The following is a 17,291-nucleotide window of genomic DNA, read 5'->3' as shown; positions in this document are numbered from 1 at the left end:
ACTACATCAGGCTTATTGGCTTGTATGAGCCTCAGGGTAGGGAATAAATTCGGCAGTTTTCATTTCCCACGGAGCGTAAGGTAACACCGGCGTCTCGTCAATACCGTAAAAGTACCGAAGATGGTAATAAAACACTCTTAAGGATGCGTTATGTCAGTGGAATAAGGCTGGGTACGCATGTGTTAGACATGCTGACAGCAAATATATTAGGGCCTCAGGCATCTCGCGCAGATTCTGCACCTTATGTTAGGAACTTTTATACCCATCACGCGACTGCGGTAGAGTAAGGTGTTATAGGCACCATCCTAACAGGACATGATGGACCCCTCAGTTTCCGACTCCAGCTCGCTCGACCTGGAAAAAGCGAAGGTAAGATGCTTTAATAAGCCAAGGTTTTTGATATTGTTGAAGAAGACCCCATGCGTTGGCTTTTCCTTGTGTTGCCGCAAAAGTAAAGTGATATCTGCGGTTTTTATGAGAGCCTTTTTCTAACTTGGTGAGTTGTGGTTACTTCGTTCAGTATCGAAAACTAAACCGAGTTTACAAGCCGCCCTAAAAAGAAAAGCTCCAATTCCTGCTCATCTTCGCGGACCATGCAGAAAAAGGAATCAGAACTCCTGATGACTTTACAGGCTCCAATGGCTATTCTGTTATGTAGAAACTCTAAAATCGAAAGGAAGTACAACTGTGGAACAGACAATTTGGGAGGCAAACTCCTTTGAAGATGCATAATTATTCGGATCTTTATGTCGAGTCGATACAGGTCTTCCCGAGTCCACTTCAAAACTCTGGCCAAATGGCGTTGGGTGCTTGATAGTTTTTTCCACCAATGAGTATTCAGCCCTTCAGAGCCTGAAGCAGTATAGTTTTTGGAACCCACATCGAATGTCACTTGGGGTTTTCGGGTTGTGAAGTTGATTGAGCTCAGGCTGTCGACACTAGGTCTGGAATGTCTAAGTTGAGTGGCTGCCGGTGTTTATTAATTTCCTTCCAGAAGGATTCCATCTGATCACCAGTCGGCGAATTATCCACAACACGCGGAGGCTGTTGGAATAATCGAGAAGGTTTCTCGTGGAACTTAGTTTTTCGCGATGCTTCTCGCTCGCCTCACTAGTGACTTCTTAGCGGCCACTAGCATTCGTATCCTATCAAGGCAGCGCTGTTTGGTGGTCAGCAGCACGCCTTGACTTAAAGTGTGATGGATACGTCGTAGATTGGTGACTATTCGCCGCACTGCGGGCGTGAAAGGCCTGTTGGTCGCTCTGTGATCCATCACACATTGGATACGAGATGCAAGGCCGGAATTTCGTCCTTCCTATTCGGAAAGCCATTGGACGACGCTATACACGGCGGTGTTGATCTGCCAGATGTCAGCCTCTTCTGTTAGAACACAACGAACCTCCGCATCCAAACAAGCCAGTTCTTGTGGCTTCAGGGGCCTAATTCGGTGGAGCGCCCTGCGTGTTCTGATTGACTCCATTGGTGGCATAATGCGAGTCTTCTCTCCAGCCATGCCAACTGGTGGTAGAACTGTCACTTCTCCCACTTCGTTAGCAGGCTAGGAAGGAGCTATATAGCCCTGCCGCCGAAGATAGGATACGTAATCCCTAAGATTTTGGGCGGCATGCTCCGGATGTGTTTCACACCACAGAGCATGCAATCTCGCCATGTACCCTCTTCACGCGGGCTCACTACTCTCGTAGCAATGCATAAGGCTATCTCTTAGCTCATGCGTCCACTCAAAGCGTCCGTTGTCATTCCCAGGGTTGTCATCGGTAGGCAAATCATCGGTATTAGAGCCGCGTTATGTCGATGGATATAAGCCAAGACCGCATATGCATATTATTATTATTATTATATTTTTTCTAATTTGATTTCCAACGTGTTTATGTCAATTGATCCATTCAGGTTCAACAAAATGATGAAAATCCTCTAGAAGATAAATTGGGATTCATAATGTTTGAGTGTGGTCTAGAAGGAATAACTCTGAAGATAGTGAAGAAATCCCATTTTGAACAAGTAGACAATAATATTTCCATAGAAAGCACCCTCACTGACTCAATCAAATCCAATGATGATCTAGTCAGTACCGAAAGATCCACCAATACGACTCCCAAATTGACAGAACATAAAACACCAAATACAAATCACACCCCAAAACCGCAGGAGAAGGAGAGAAAATTACAAGGAGAAGAAGATGGAAAGAATGATAAAGGAAGTGACAGCAAAGAAATAATAGGTGTTTCCAAAGACAACGGCAATGTTTCCTCATGTATAATAGAATTCAAAGTGGTTTGGTTTAACTTTGCCGCTCCTCCTAGAGCACCTATAACTAGAAAAATAGACTACACCAGGTACTTGAGACAATTTGAAATTCTTTATATAATTAAAGACGAATATAATTTTTCAGACTTGACTGGAATCTACTGAGTACAGCATCACCAGCTATAAATGCCTGGATGAATCCGAGCAATCGCCTTGCAATCAGAGTAGTTCATATGGTACGAACAATGTACAGAAGATCCACTGCCACTGTAGCTTGTTTGATGGCAGATGCACTAGAGGGGCAACGTATCACTCTTGCGAAGGCGAGTAGTTTTTGATATAGGTCTAATATAAGTTACTATCAACCTGAAAGAAAATTGAACAATGGTTTTCCAGGAAACTGTGAAGGGCGACTATTACTTTGAGAATCAATGCCATTTTGTTTATATTGTTCATCACTTACCAATTTGTTCCAAAAGAGAGAATTGTACGGTCCAAATTAGAAGTGATAGAAGTCATTTCTGATAAAAAAAAGTTCACATAATATAGAGTTCAATCCCCCACCATTTTTTGTTGATGTTTTTTTCTAGAATTGGTCTATTGATCTTTCATTTGCAGTATGTTTATAAAATTTCACGGTTCCAGAAAATCTGAGATCTTCATCCCGTTTTTTGATCTCCTGTTCTTTGAAAACTGGTAATAATTTAAAGCATTGTATCTCAAGACAATGCAGTCAAAAAAGTATAACTTTCTTCAAAACAATTTTTTTTTCCTGATCAAAACAAGGTCTCATTTGTTCTAAAAATACTAATTATGTCAGTCTTTTTGGATTTTATATTCTCATCCCTAATATGAAAATAAAATTGTTATCAATATTTGCTTGAAAATTATTTCAATATCGTGATAACACCCAGCTCAGTTCCTCTCTTGTCTGAGAAAAACATAGTTTTAATGATTTAGAAAGGACTTTTATGCTTATCATGCTTACAAAACTATTGTTACGTTTTTCTCTATAAGTTCGACAATAATTGATCACACTGTACAGTTGAACTCAACCTAATTTCACTGATAACTACACTTGAGGCTGATACTCCAATGTCTATCGCCTTATTAGCTCAATTCACACTCCACTTTCCATACTAGACTTCTAGGTCGCGGTAATGCTTATACAACCTGATGGGACACTTTGGCAGCTAGTAAAACAACTCTAGAAAAGATACGGCGTTCTAGAAGCTTCGAGAGGAGACACAAATGGGCCTGAGCGCGATCTATTGAAAAGATATGGCGTCTTAGAAGCTTCGAGAGGGGACCTTGACTAGGTACCAGTCGATCAAAGAAAGCCAGCGTCGGTCGGCGTTTCTTTTCCAAGGGGTAATTTATACAACACTATAATTGGATTCTGTAAACCCGATCGTTTATCTTTTTGATTACCAAGTGAGGTCTCTGCAGTTTGGAACAAAAACCTTTCCACCATTGTTGTTGGTAGAACCGTACTGCAATGCCTATCTTGGAGCTCACCAGCTCCAATTTTTTTGTCAAATATTATTTTCATACTGTCGCTGGAAAGCTGTAATTTGGATCTGGCAAATTTGTGAAAGATATCCAGTCTCTTCTTCAATCCCAACAAAGCCCTCATTTCCTTCCACACATCTGATTCGAAGTTGCGGTCCTGATCTGTGTGCAACAACTTCAGGCCATTTGGAGAAATCATCCATCACAACCATATGGTACTTGTTACCGGATGTGGTCGCAGAAAGTGGTCCCAGAATGTCAACGGCGATTTTCTCGAAAGGGTATCTATTGAAACACTGCTCAACTTTATTCTTAGCCTTGTCCTCAGACCCTTTCTCAAAGGCTAGAGGTTACAGCGCTCGTACTCCACGTCCTGCCGATAATCGACCCAATAGTACCTCTCACGCACTCTCGCTAGAGTTCCGTTCACTCCAAAATTTCATCCAGTGCGTCCATTGTACCCATGTCTAGCACACCCTCAGTTGTCAAGAAAATATCAGTTGTTTTGTTTTCTTTCATTCTGTTGGTATCCTATCCAACTACTATCATGTGTATCTATTTTTAACAATTTTTATAAAAGGTACTGAGGAGAATAATCATTCGCAAGATATTTCGTATCAGAAGTAATCCTAAGAATGTAATAATGATACCATAGGATTCTTTTGAATAAATGAAATCAATTCACATATAGTCAATCTACTTGTGCTCTGGAAAATAGTGTTCAGTTCAAAAATTGACATTACTTTTTTAGAGTCGATATGGAAAGTTGACTCCTCTTGCCCAAACACTACAAGAAGATCCAAGTTTACAGTTGTGTTCGATTCTACAAAAATATTATCTAGAAGCGGATCCTTCTCATATCGAGAATAACCTAAGAGAGTCTGAAATTCCACAGTTATTCACGTTGAGGCAGGTAAGTAAGCTTTATTATCAATTGTATTCAGTATTTAAAAAAAAATAAATACTAGCTTCATGTTTAACATTTGTTCAGTGTATTTTAAAATCTACAGACTCAAAAATATACTCAGTGTGTTTTTTATATTTCAGGGAGTAATTGTTTTGAGCAGGCAATGGAAAAACACATTGTACACTCCTTTGATGCCTCATCCATCGGTAAAAAATCGAGTAAAACCTGTAAATGTGACAATAACTGTTCCAGACATTCAAGAGGTAAATTGCTATTAATTGAAAAATAGGAAAAACTCACAGCGGCCCAGCCTTAGTTATTCAATATTGTATTTTTTCTTTAGGTAAACCAAAAATATGAGTCTGGCGTTAAGGTCATAAGACGCAGTAAGAATTTTATTGAATTGTCTCAATCCCCATTGGGTACATAGCTTTTCCACCTCACAGCACTAACTCATTGTTATTAGTGTTACATTATAAGTAAAAAACTGATTAATGATATGTACAATATAATTGCAAACCATTTTGCACCAATGTAATATCAAATTCAGTGATTTAATGGTTTAAGCTATTTCGTAATCCCATACTGTTATTTTGATTTAATGGTATTCAGATGACAATTGAAAAGTTGATGTTAGCAGCCTCCATCCGTTAAAATTTTTTAACGGCCGGCGGCCGTTAAGAAACCACTTGTTCAAATATTTTTTTCAAATCTTTATTCTGCTTACGGATAACAATAATTATAATAATACTAATTATTCATAAATTTGGAAAGTAACTTGACAATTGCTATTATTTGAAATTTCTATTCCATCGATGAGAGATTTACCATCTATAGCATCAGTATTTGAACTTGTTATGGTATGGCCTCATTACTGTGAAATAATTGTCTCGTTATCTTCATTCTCTTTGAAACTGAATTTTCGGTATACGACTCCGCCACTGCAGAGCAGTTCCAAGCTCCAAGTTCTTTTACCGAGAGTAAATCGCCACCGTTTTTTGTATAAACCATAGGCATCAAAAGGAAGTCCTTCTTTGGGAATGACAATACTCTATTTTTTGTTTGTAGTATACCTCAATATAACCAAAACTCTGGTACTGGTGCTTCAAAATCATCCACAGTCATCTTAACAAGTTCGTTACGTCTAAAGACACCAAAAATACCACACATTATTACAACCTTTTCAAGCAACCATATATGATCATCTGCCTCTAACAGAAACTTAGTTACTTCTTCTTCAGACAACATTTTTGCTTTCTTTGGTATGTATCTATCAGAATTTCGTATCAAGAACAAAAATAATTTTCCAAATCTGAAAATACCGTTTCTGTAGGTAATATGGTGTACGCTTTGTATAGTCTATATACAAAGGTGTACGATTTAAAAAACTAACCTTAAAACGTCAATGTTGTCATAAACTTTCAAAGCAAGTTTCAACATTGAAATATTGGTCCACAGTGAGTTAGGAAAATAAACCTCTGATTTTCCTTTTGTATTGGTTAATAATACATCTCCATTAACCACCTTTACATTCTTGCTTCAACGCCACTCTTCAAAATTTTTATATTTTTTTTGATATAGCTCTTGAGTTATTTTCGACAGTAAATCAACACTCGCTGCACATGATTCTCCCAATATTTATGAAGACATTTGATTTTGTTCCTCAATTTCTTCAATTTCATCAATGGTCATTGTTAAAGCAAACTCGCGAACACAAAAAAACTGACATTGTTTATAATATTGTTGGGATATTATTAAGCTGTTCCATGGCAACACGTTGTTGGGATTTTTCTGTAGAATTATGAAGTACATAGTTTGTTTTTTCCTCGGAATCAAAATGTAACCTTTCAGCGGGATTACGAAAAGTCTTGAACGACACACGGCCGATACGCAAATAACATATTCGGATAACAATATTATCAGATATCAGATAACAATATTCAACCTCATTCGTTATTTGCTACTTATCGACCTTGTAACGTTAATAACTATATGTCCTATTCTATAAAGCATTACCTACGTTACCGTTATTTAATAGGGAAAGAACATTGCAGGAAATAATTCATTTGAACATTTAAGGAGTCTACTTTTAGCCATTCAGTGTACTTTATCAGTAAAAATAGTAAGTTCAGGAAACTCATTTGAATATAAAGAATATTTAACGAAAGTCATTTTTTGTGGAGAAAAATCAGTTTTTCATCGACCTTTTTTGGGTATTTTTTACCTTCCACAATCTGAAAAATATAAAAATTATAATGGAGAACTTTATACAAGTCTAGAAAGGGCAAATTTTTTAGTTTACCCCGATAAGTTACTGCGTAAAATCGAAGTATTTTTCACAAAGAAAAATGTTCTATTTATCAGTAACTTGTCGTATTTAACAATTTTGCCTATCAAAAAAAAAATTGCTAAGAAATATTACAATACTTATCTTTACCTTTCGGAGGCCAAAATCTGCCTTCGTCTTCAGAAACGGACAAAAAAATTTCAAAGATATTTGCAGTTATACCTTTATTTATTTCTCAGCTTCTTCGACAGTTGATTTCGAACACAACGTACGGAACACATAATATAACAAAAAACGTTTATTAAAAACTGAAGGATGATACAACAAAATCAATTGAACAAAAAATTTATAAAACATTAGCTAAACATAAAAACAACTAATTTCCCATTTTAGTAAACCGTTTCGGAGGCATAATCTCCCCGTCTTCGGAAATGGAAAAAAAACTCAAAGATATTTGCAGTTATTTTTTTTATTGTTTATTTCCCAATTTCTTCGAAAGATGTCAAAGGAGTTTTGAAATATGATATTATGTCAATGTTGTTGATTGACAACTGAAACATTCGATGCAATACAAGGTGCTCTCCGAAATCAGTCTGTTGCCATTTCGCCACTATCCTAATTTTCCTTCAAGTTGGGTAGCCATGTACGGTCTATTTCTAAGGAGCTGTTCGAAATACACTTCTCTCCAGATATGAGAATATATGCTGATACTTTTAGCTTACGTCTCTTAGAGTGAGGCTCATTGGTAATCATTCTTGTCATGTTCCATTCCACTCGATGTTCACCGTCTGATTTTAGAATGTGTTCTGACGATTTATATCTTGTCAATTGTCTATTTTTTATGAATCTTGATGTTCATTCTCACGCACTTTCAATGGTCTCGAAGTTTTGACCAATAAATGCAATTTTTTGTTTTTTCTTCAGTGTTGTTGGGTTTTGTATGTGTGAGTATAGATCTCAGTGTATTTTTTGTTTTGAAAGTAGTTCTAACATCATATACCTATTTCCAATTCGTCTTATTTTTGCAGATAGTCTTGGAATGTAAGGTATAACGTTAGTTATGAAAGGTATCGGTGGATGTTGAGTCGGTAATGTAGAGTTGGATGTTGTTGAATTTTTGAAGCTGTTTGTATGGTCGTTTAGTTTTTAATTGACTCTTTATTTTCTATTGCATTTATCGTTGAATTTATGAACGAATCTGGATAAGCGTTATCTTTCAGAACAGATTTAATAATGATATTTCTTTATTTAAATTTTCATTTGAATTGCATAGCGTTTTTGCTCTGTTGTAAAGACAATTTATTTATTATACCTCTTTTAACACTCGCATGATGATTAAATGTAGGTATAGTGAAGATATTTATTTGTAAATTGATGGATGTAGCCGTTATTACTACCTGGTAGAAAATCATAATGAAGGAAAGAGAATTGAAACTTTATGGGTATTTTACCACTTTTATTTGTAACTAACATTACTGCAGTTTCGTCCTATAAGGACATTTTCAAACGTATACATTAAACTAAAGAGTTGTAAAAAACATATAAAGTTTCAATTCTCTTTTCTTCATTATATCTATTTGTATTATATCAAGGAAAGGAAGTCGACCATCTTGTTCAATCTCTATTGTGAACTTTATTGTCGGTTCCCACTCGTTGATATAATTCAAGAAAGTTTTCAGGTCATCATGGTTTTTATTCGAAACAGCAAAGATATCGTCAACGTATCTCCACCAAACTTTGAGACCGTTCTGGTGAGTTTCAACAAAAGATTCTTCAAAATACTCCATATATATGTTACTTAAGATGGGAGATAAAGGTGAACCCGTAGCCATCACCATCACTGAGTGTAAGTTTATCTATGAAATGGGTTGTATTTTTTAGGAAACTATTTACTATTTCCTAATATTGGTTTCAAAATTTTCAAAAAGTTTCTTGCTAATTCTGACAGGGAGATGCAATTGAACTTACAATTGGTCTCAAAAGAACATTAGGTTTATGTATTTTTGGTAAACCATAGAAATGCGGAGGTTTGCTAAAATGGGAAATTATTTGAGTGCGTTCTGTTTTGGTTAGCATGTTTTTATGTTTAGCCAATGTTCTCTAAATTTTTAGTTCAATTGATTTTGTTGGGTCATCCTTCAGTTTTTTGTAAACGTTTTTTGTTATATTATGTGTTCCGTATGTTTTGTTCGAAATCAACTGTCGAAGAAGTTGAGAAATAAATAATCAAAAGGAATAACTGCAAATATCTTTGAATTTTTTTGTCCATTTCTGAAGACGGAGACAGATTTTGGCATCCGAGACGTAAAGGTAAGTTTTATGAAAGAAAGTTTTTGGTTTTCTACTACTCCATCTTGATACAAAAAAATGTGGGAATCTTCCATTGAAAGGAAGGGAGTAATCAATTTGAAAATAAGTAACTTTATACATAGATGTGTAGATCATGCAAAGAAGCAACTTTCAGACACAAAATGGAAGAAATCCTCTATGAAACAGCTACTTTCATATAAATAGAGTTACTTATTTTCAAATTGATTACTTCCTTCCTTTCTTTGGAAGATTCCCACATTTTTTTGTATCAAGATGGAGTAGTAGAAAGCCAAAAACTTTCTTTCCCAAAAATCAATTACTCCTAAAAATATAACCCCTTCAATTCATATAAAGATAAGTATTGTATTATTTCTTAGCAATTTTTTTTGATAAGCAAAATTGTTAAATACGACAAGTTACTGATAAATAAAACAGTTTTCTTTGTAAAAAATACTATGATTTTACGCAGCAACTTATCGGGGTAAACTAAAAAGTTTGCCCTTTCAACACTTGTATATAGTTCTCCATTAAAATTTTTATATTTTTTAGATTGTGGGAGGTAAAAAATACCCAAAAAAGGTCGATGAAAAAAATATTAAAGAACTTTGTACTAGTTTTGAAAATTACTTTTTTAGAAAGTTGTAGGCAGTAAGAGGTAAGGTAAGATGAATAAAAACGGATTTTTATTCAAACTGATATATCTCCACATATACGAAACTAATTATAATAGTCTATAGTCCAATTTGAGAGTTCTATAATTTTATGACTTTTCAATCAGATAGACTTTTGTTATTGATGTTAAGTTTCGAATTGAGTTAACTTGAACATCCTGAGTGAAGCTCATGATATTGACGTTCTGTACTAGAACTTTCTGTAGCACTAATTGACAAAAACTTCATTATGATTTGCTGTGCTCACTTTACAATCATATTCATTGAGATTTATCACCATTTTTGTGCTTTTTATCATAAACAGGAAACGTGCATGACTGACGGTGACGCAAGTGGCAATGAAGAGCCTGACATTACCGACGAACATGCGCGCTTACTACATGCTGGTATCATTCTTAAGCCAAATGCTCATAAGAACATGGGTATGTTAGGTCTATAACACATTTCACTATGCTGTACTCTATGTATATATACATTGAAGAAATGATTTTTCATATTACTGGAAGCTTTTCTGTTGAAATTTATTGAAATATTTTGGTGTGTAAAAATCTCTTCCATTTTACCGAAATTTTATTTATTCAATTGGCTATATTTGTATGACAAAAAGTTCTAGTTTTTATATGTGAATTTTTTTTTTCTGTCAAATGTTATTTTTTTCGTATTGGAGATCTGTCATAATTCGAATCAACTATATTTCATTTTTCTCATTCCAGGGCATCCAGATTTTACAAAATTTATTCTTATTCACTCAGAATGTTTGTCGAATTATTTTGAAATTAATAATAATCAACGCATTTGTGTTTTGAGAAAAAGCTACCAGTAATAAACAAAATCTTGTCCTCGTATGCTTGGGTCAGTTATTTTTTTTTTATTATATTTGTTTTCATTTTTCGTACTTATGAATACTACTCGAATTTGTTAAACCAAACAATTCCAATATATTGTCCTGATTTGAAATATATTAAAAGTTTTTAAACTATCCAGTAATTAAATAATGATTGATATATTGAAAATAGATATGTATATGTGTTTAACAAATTATGGTATGTATTTCTGTAAATAGCTTTCTTTTAGGCTTTTTGTTCATGACCAATAGCTGTAAAGTCTATGTTTCATGTTGAGCAAAGAATAAACAAAGCTTTGTCTTTTCCTTTAATCATATTCTGCTTTGTTTTTACGTTGTCTCATAATTTTTCGAAGGTGCTGAAAAACTAACTTTATGTATAAGTATGTCAGAGTTGTTTTTACATTTTAACATATATTTTTTCTAGTACCTTTGAAAGAAGTAATTGGACCTTTACACAATTCTCCTCGATTAGCAGGCTTTGGCGATTCTTCGAGTCACACCTCTCAGGTAGCAGTTGTTTCCGGAGGGGTTGAAAGCATTCTTACATCTCCAAGTCCACCAGGTATTCAAAAATGGTATTGACTGGTGTTGGTGTGTTTTGTTTTCATGTTTGTTTTACAGTGCCTCTAAGAAAGCGCAAAAAAAGCACTCAGCCTATCCAGCCCCCAAACAGTAGCAGGGCTAGTGTTGTTCTACCGCTTTTGGCAAATGCTAACATTTTTACTGCTAAACGTGTTCATGAAGACAATATATGTGAGTAAATGACAGCTTTTCATGTATTGCTAAATTATCAATGTCACCCTGCTGTTGTTCAAAATCTATTACACTAAATAAAAATTGAGTATACAGGATCAGTCAAAATGTCTTGAAGAAGTAAAGTTGCTTTTTCTTTAATAGAACACCTTATATATTATTCCATATTTCCATTCTACTTGAAATTCTGAACAAAATTAATATAACATATCATTTCCTAAATTCAACCGTTTTCGAGATATCAAATTATGAAAATAACTTTTTACTACTCTCAAATTTATGAAAGTCACATAAGGTGGAGTATGTGGATATGTAGATATTTTTTAATGAATGTCCAGGATATTTAAAATGTTATGAAAACAATAGTTATGCCAGGAGAAAAAGAGAGAAAATAAGTTTTAATAAACAACAAATTTTTTGGAATTCTATTTAATAAGGTGCGCAAAGTGTTTACCATTCACCTTCTAGACCTAGCTGGCTATTCAATCGCTCCCCTGCGTCCAATCCATTTATCAGGAAAAGTTTCATCTAGATATGCCTGTACCACACGGCAAATTGGGATTGTTATTATTCGGCAATAATCGTCTAAGCTCTGGAATAATATGCTGTTGCAAAAGTAATAAATATCGTTTAGAGGTCAAATTTCCGTTTAAAAAATAGGGTCCTATGACATGTCCTCCAATAGTGCCACACCAGACATCTTCCTCCATCCAATGTGGATTTTGGTCTGACCAATGCCTACAGTTGTGTCGATTTACGTGCCCGTTTAAACAAAATATAGATTCGTTAGAAAATAATATGTGGTTGACATTTTCATTTAATTTGTCCATAATAACTTTACAGAACTCGATTCTATAATCAAAATCATTTTCACTCAATTGTTGTACCAAATAAATTTTATATGGATGGAATTTTTGCAGTTTGAAAATGTTTTGAATGGAATATTTGACTCATGTTATGATTCAAAGTCCTCTGTTGTGCCGAATTTATTGGATTTGTCATTCAAAGAATTTTCTTCACTTGTAACGCTTACTGGTCTTCCATTTTTTGATCGATCTTTGACACCTCCAGTTTCATGAAAACACTGCAATGTTTTTGAAACGGTTGATTTAGAAATGGGTTCCCAATTGGGATGCAATTCATTAAAAATATCTACTACTTGGTCACAACTACGTTTTTTATCACTGTATCCTATGATCATTAAAATTTCAATACTCTCAGTATCAGTTAAACAAGCCATTTTTGCGCGAAAATAATTTACACTAAATGTATTTTTGACATGTGTTGTCAAGATCATCACTGTTGAGACAAAAGAATGGTGCGGCATTGTTATGGAACTAAAAACTTTCAAAAGGAAACTTGATGGACTATGAATCTGATGGACATTTTGGGATAATTCATTAAAAAGTTATTTTAAAAATTCGATATCTAGAAAACGGTTGAATTTAGGAAATGATGTGCAATATCAATTGTGTTCAGAATTTTGATCATAATTGAAATATGGAATAATATATAGAAGAAAAGCAACTTCCAGACTTTTTGACTGATCCAGTATACTTAATTTTTATTTAATATGATAGATTTTGAAAAAACCCTAAAACTTTTGTATCTTAACATGTTTCGCTAGCTATCTTACTTTAGGAAATAATCGACCGTTCCCATACATATCAGCGACCCTGTATATCTTGATGGTCCTTGAGAGAGGACTATTAAAGATTTGTTATTTACATCCTAACTGAAATATGTGATAAAATATAAATTTATTTTTAACACATTATTTAATTTTCAGTTCAATTATTATTGATGTGTAATCAGCATATATGTTAAATATTCACCTTGAATGAAATATGACAGCATTTCTTATTCTATTGTCCCATTCTTCTCTGCTTTATTTCAAAATTTGCATTATTTTATTGGAACTGTTATTTCATTAACTTGAAAGTGGATATTTGAACAATTGTTCTTCTTCTCCCTCTTTTATACTACTTGTGATAATCTTAATAGGCTCATTTGATTAAAAAGAGTATAACTTTGTTTCAATTGAATATAAATCTTTTACTTCATATCTTGTTCATTAAAAAACTTAGTAGCTGCTTTTGTAAACTGCATGTTTTCCTATTTTAATTTTTTTTAATAATAATTTTTTACCAAAAAAAAGTTTTACCGTTCATGTTTATAAAGCCAGCCTTCATCTCAATGTTTTCTGTCGTTGTCGTTAATATGGGGGTGAGTGGTGGTTAATGGGCAAACCTTTTTTAAACCACCTATTTTCTTATAATTAACTCCAAAACTAGGTAATGATTATTCTGCTTCATTTTCCAATTTTCATGCTACTGCTAATCACAAATGAAATGTTTAGTATTCTCATATATATAAATACAAATTAGTTTTCGTTGTATTACATTATGTGTTATTCATGCATATTTGCTACAATATCGCTTTTCCTGTGCTCATCTTTATTCTTTTTCAAACATACCTTTTTTTCTAAAAAGTATTGGTTTCCTACTCTTTTGTCACATTTTGTTTCTAATTCCACTTCAATGTTTCTTTTTATGTCATTATAATGTTCAGCGTTATCTAGAAAGTCTTATAAAGTGAACACCACCAATATAAAAATAATAATGAGTTTTAAATAGAACTGGCCGATACTTGATGATAATCCATATTGAAACTCATTAATACAGTTTATTGTACGATTTCCACTATAAAGGGTTTTACAAAAACCGCAACCGCGTTAATTATAACGCTTGAGAAAGCTATTTTATGGTGAAACACGTGTCGCGTTTCTTGTAAAACCCTTTATAGTGAAAATCATACAATAAACTGTATTGATGAGTTTTAATAATGAGTTAATTTACTTTAAACAGCTATTGAATATAATTATTATATCTAAAATTTTTAATAAAATAATATAAAACATTAGATTAGATTAATATGGCCCTTCTGTGCTGAACAGCCACTACACTGCGACCTTTGCAGGTCTATTGTGTGTGCCCTCATGTATGCTAGAATTACTTGTCTAGGCCCGTCCTTGTAACTGGACTCCATAAGCCAGACCTCAAGTTCCCCATATATTGAGAGGGTTGTGGTTTTTCCTCCCCTAATGTTGCAAACCTCATCCTTGACAGACCTTCGCAATAGCATGGTATGTGTACGGTAGTTTCCTCATCCTCTTGGCAAAGCCTGCATAGAGCTGTGTCTGCCAGTCGGATGTTGTTCATGTGTTTGTTGAGTCTACAGTGTCCCATCAATAGCCCGACCAGAACACTAGTTGATCGCCTATTCAGACTTAGTAGGTACTCCGTGAATTTTGGCGATGGCTCTTTAATGAACTCTTTGGTCTGTCTCATACCCGGCGCCTTATTCCACCATTTTTGAGATTGTTTTTCCTTCCAGTTGCTGTTACAAGTTTTTCGCAGCGCTTTTGCTGTACCACAAAAGGGTTCTGGGCTAATGGGGGAGCATCGTGCTCCTTCTCGTGCTAGTGAATCAGCCTCTTCGTTGCCCTTGTATCGTGTGTGGCCTGGTATCCAGGCTAATGACAGTCTGTTTTGACTACGTAGTTCTTATAGCTTTTCTAGGCAGTTCCAGACCACTTTGGAATTGACCTGCATGGAGATAATTGCTTTTATAGCTGCTTGCCTATCAGAGTATATTGCAATAGTGTTTTCCTTAAACTCTTGCCTTGATAACTCTTCTGCGCAGTGACGTATTGCTGCCGTTTCTTCCTGGAATATCGTCACTTTGTCACCTAAGCTCCTAAACTAAACCAAAGACAAAAGTCTCACTAGATTCCTGCTCCTACACCTTCTTCAGTTTTTGAGCCGTCTGTGTAACAGGCAATATATGCATTTATTGGGGGTCCTCCCTTCCATGCCTCTCTGCCTGTTATAATTGTTTTGAAGTTTTTTCCGAAGCTATACTGGGGAAGCATCTCATCCGATGGCATTCCTATTATGGGATCGTTTTCCAACTCTTTGTTTAGCTCGTTGTACCTCTTACCATGCAGCATGCTTATAGGCATTTGCCGTCTGGTCAGTCTACTGATGACTAACCTGGCTTCCCCTTGAATATATAGATGTAATGGCGTTAGGTTCAGCAAGACTTCTAATGCGGCTGTTGGGGTGGTTTTCATAACGCCCGTGGCAGCCAGGCAAGCTTGCCTTTGAATGCCACTTAGCCTTCGTATCACCCCATCCTGCTGAGTCTTTGGCCACCATACCACCGAGCCATATGCTATCATGGGTAAGATAATGCATGCCTTTGGATTTTAGCCTCATTTGTAGTTCGTCCACTAGGATAGCCCACAGTAGGGGCGATAATACCTCTCCTTGTGGACACCCCTTGCCAGCTCTATCTGTGACTGTGGTTTCGCCTGTAGATGCGTTATTAAAGGCACCCTCGATGTCGATTAATGTTGCCATGGCTATCTCCTTCTCCTCTAAGGATTTTGTTAGTAGCCTGTTCAGATTATCTAATGCCAGATCTGTTGACTTACCTGGCTGGTACGCATATTGGCGTTCGTTGAGAGGGTTTATTGATAATACCTCATCTCTTATGTATCTATCTATCAGTCTTTCCAGTGTTTTGAGCAGGAAATACACTAGACTAATTGGTCGGTATGACTTGGGCGTCATATCGTTTACCTTCCCTATCTTGGGTATGTAGATGACTTTGCCTTTTTGCCACTCAATCGGTATGTATCTCATGGCTATGCAAGCCTTGTTTGGAATCAGTGATTCCTGTCCCTTTTGAAGTAGGATGGGATATATTCCGTCCTCTCCTGGAGATTTATATGGCTGGAATTTACTTATAGCACACCTAATTCTATTTGGCCTTGTTATCTCAGTAGTTAGTCTCCAGTCCGAGGCATTCAGCCTATTCAGCTTGCTTTGCGGACAGTGCACTGCCACTGGGCCGTTTAGAATTGTTGCGGCCGGAAAGTGTGCCTTGATGAGCATTTCTATGCTTTCCCCAAATGTTGTTGTGTAGGTATCATCGTCCTTTTTTAGGAAACCTACCTAGTTTATAGTACCCTCCTTAGCTAGCACTTTATGGGTTCTCGAACAAGTGGGGGTATCCATTATCTCTTCACAAAATTTCCTCCACGATTGCCTCTTAGCCTTTTTAATTTCTTTATTATACTGTGTGAGTGTAGCCTTTGTATTTCGCCCAGTCTTGGTTGATTTTAGCTTTGTTAAATAGCCTCCGCACTTCCCTTCCGAGGATTTCTAAGTGTTTGTTCCACCAGACTGTTTTGTTAAACTGTTGCCATGGTTTCTCCGGACAATTTGCTTCTTAAGCTGCAATTATTGGCTTGCTTAGTTTTTTCACTGCCCTTTCAAGGCTTTTATCTTTCTCTATTTCAATCACCTCCCCTTCGAGAGCCTCGTTGAGTGACAATAAGTATCCTCTCCAGTTTGTCTCTGTAGGGTTTCGATAAATGATTGATGTTCGAGGAGGGGTTTACTAGGTCAAACCTAATCTATCTATGGTCGGAGCATGAAGGCTCCTCTGGCACATGCCAATTGTCTATATTGTCACATGCTTTTTCCGAAGAAAGTGTGATATCTAGTACCTATTTCCTCGCTGCGGTGACAAATGTTGGTTTGTTACCTACGTTGGCTATTAATAACCTTTTTGTTAGTATGAAATCTAGTAATGACTCACCTCTTGTGTTGATGTCCGTGCTTCTCCATAATATATGGTGTGCATTTGCATCGCATCCTATGATGAGTT

The 17,291-nt window shown here is 35.6% G+C and overlaps 1 protein-coding gene and 1 long non-coding RNA gene across 2 annotated transcripts in view; one reads left to right on the top strand and one right to left on the bottom strand.

Annotated features, from left to right (window-relative positions):
• tweek (transmembrane protein KIAA1109 homolog tweek) overlaps positions 1 to 17,291 on the top strand; it is a 112,842-nt gene that overhangs the window by 38,564 nt on the left and 56,987 nt on the right. Inside the window, 7 exon segments of the mRNA XM_074170681.1 lie at positions 1,909 to 2,354; positions 2,411 to 2,588; positions 4,529 to 4,690; positions 4,825 to 4,947; positions 10,257 to 10,374; positions 11,224 to 11,361; positions 11,421 to 11,552. Coding sequence (XP_074026782.1) covers positions 1,909 to 2,354; positions 2,411 to 2,588; positions 4,529 to 4,690; positions 4,825 to 4,947; positions 10,257 to 10,374; positions 11,224 to 11,361; positions 11,421 to 11,552 — 1,297 coding nt within the window.
• LOC141480547 (uncharacterized) lies at positions 5,383 to 6,628 on the bottom strand. Its single transcript, XR_012464417.1, has 2 exons — positions 6,078 to 6,628; positions 5,383 to 5,996 (listed from the first exon to the last, which is right to left on the bottom strand). It is a non-coding gene; the product is annotated as an uncharacterized lncRNA (long non-coding RNA).

This window comes from Leptinotarsa decemlineata, unplaced genomic scaffold (assembly GCF_025532065.1).
Source record: "Leptinotarsa decemlineata unplaced genomic scaffold, Ldec_3_MD MMD2_P_RNA_scaffold_9, whole genome shotgun sequence".
NCBI lineage: Eukaryota > Metazoa > Arthropoda > Insecta > Coleoptera > Chrysomelidae > Leptinotarsa > Leptinotarsa decemlineata.
This window is presented reverse-complemented; position numbering and strand designations above follow the sequence as displayed.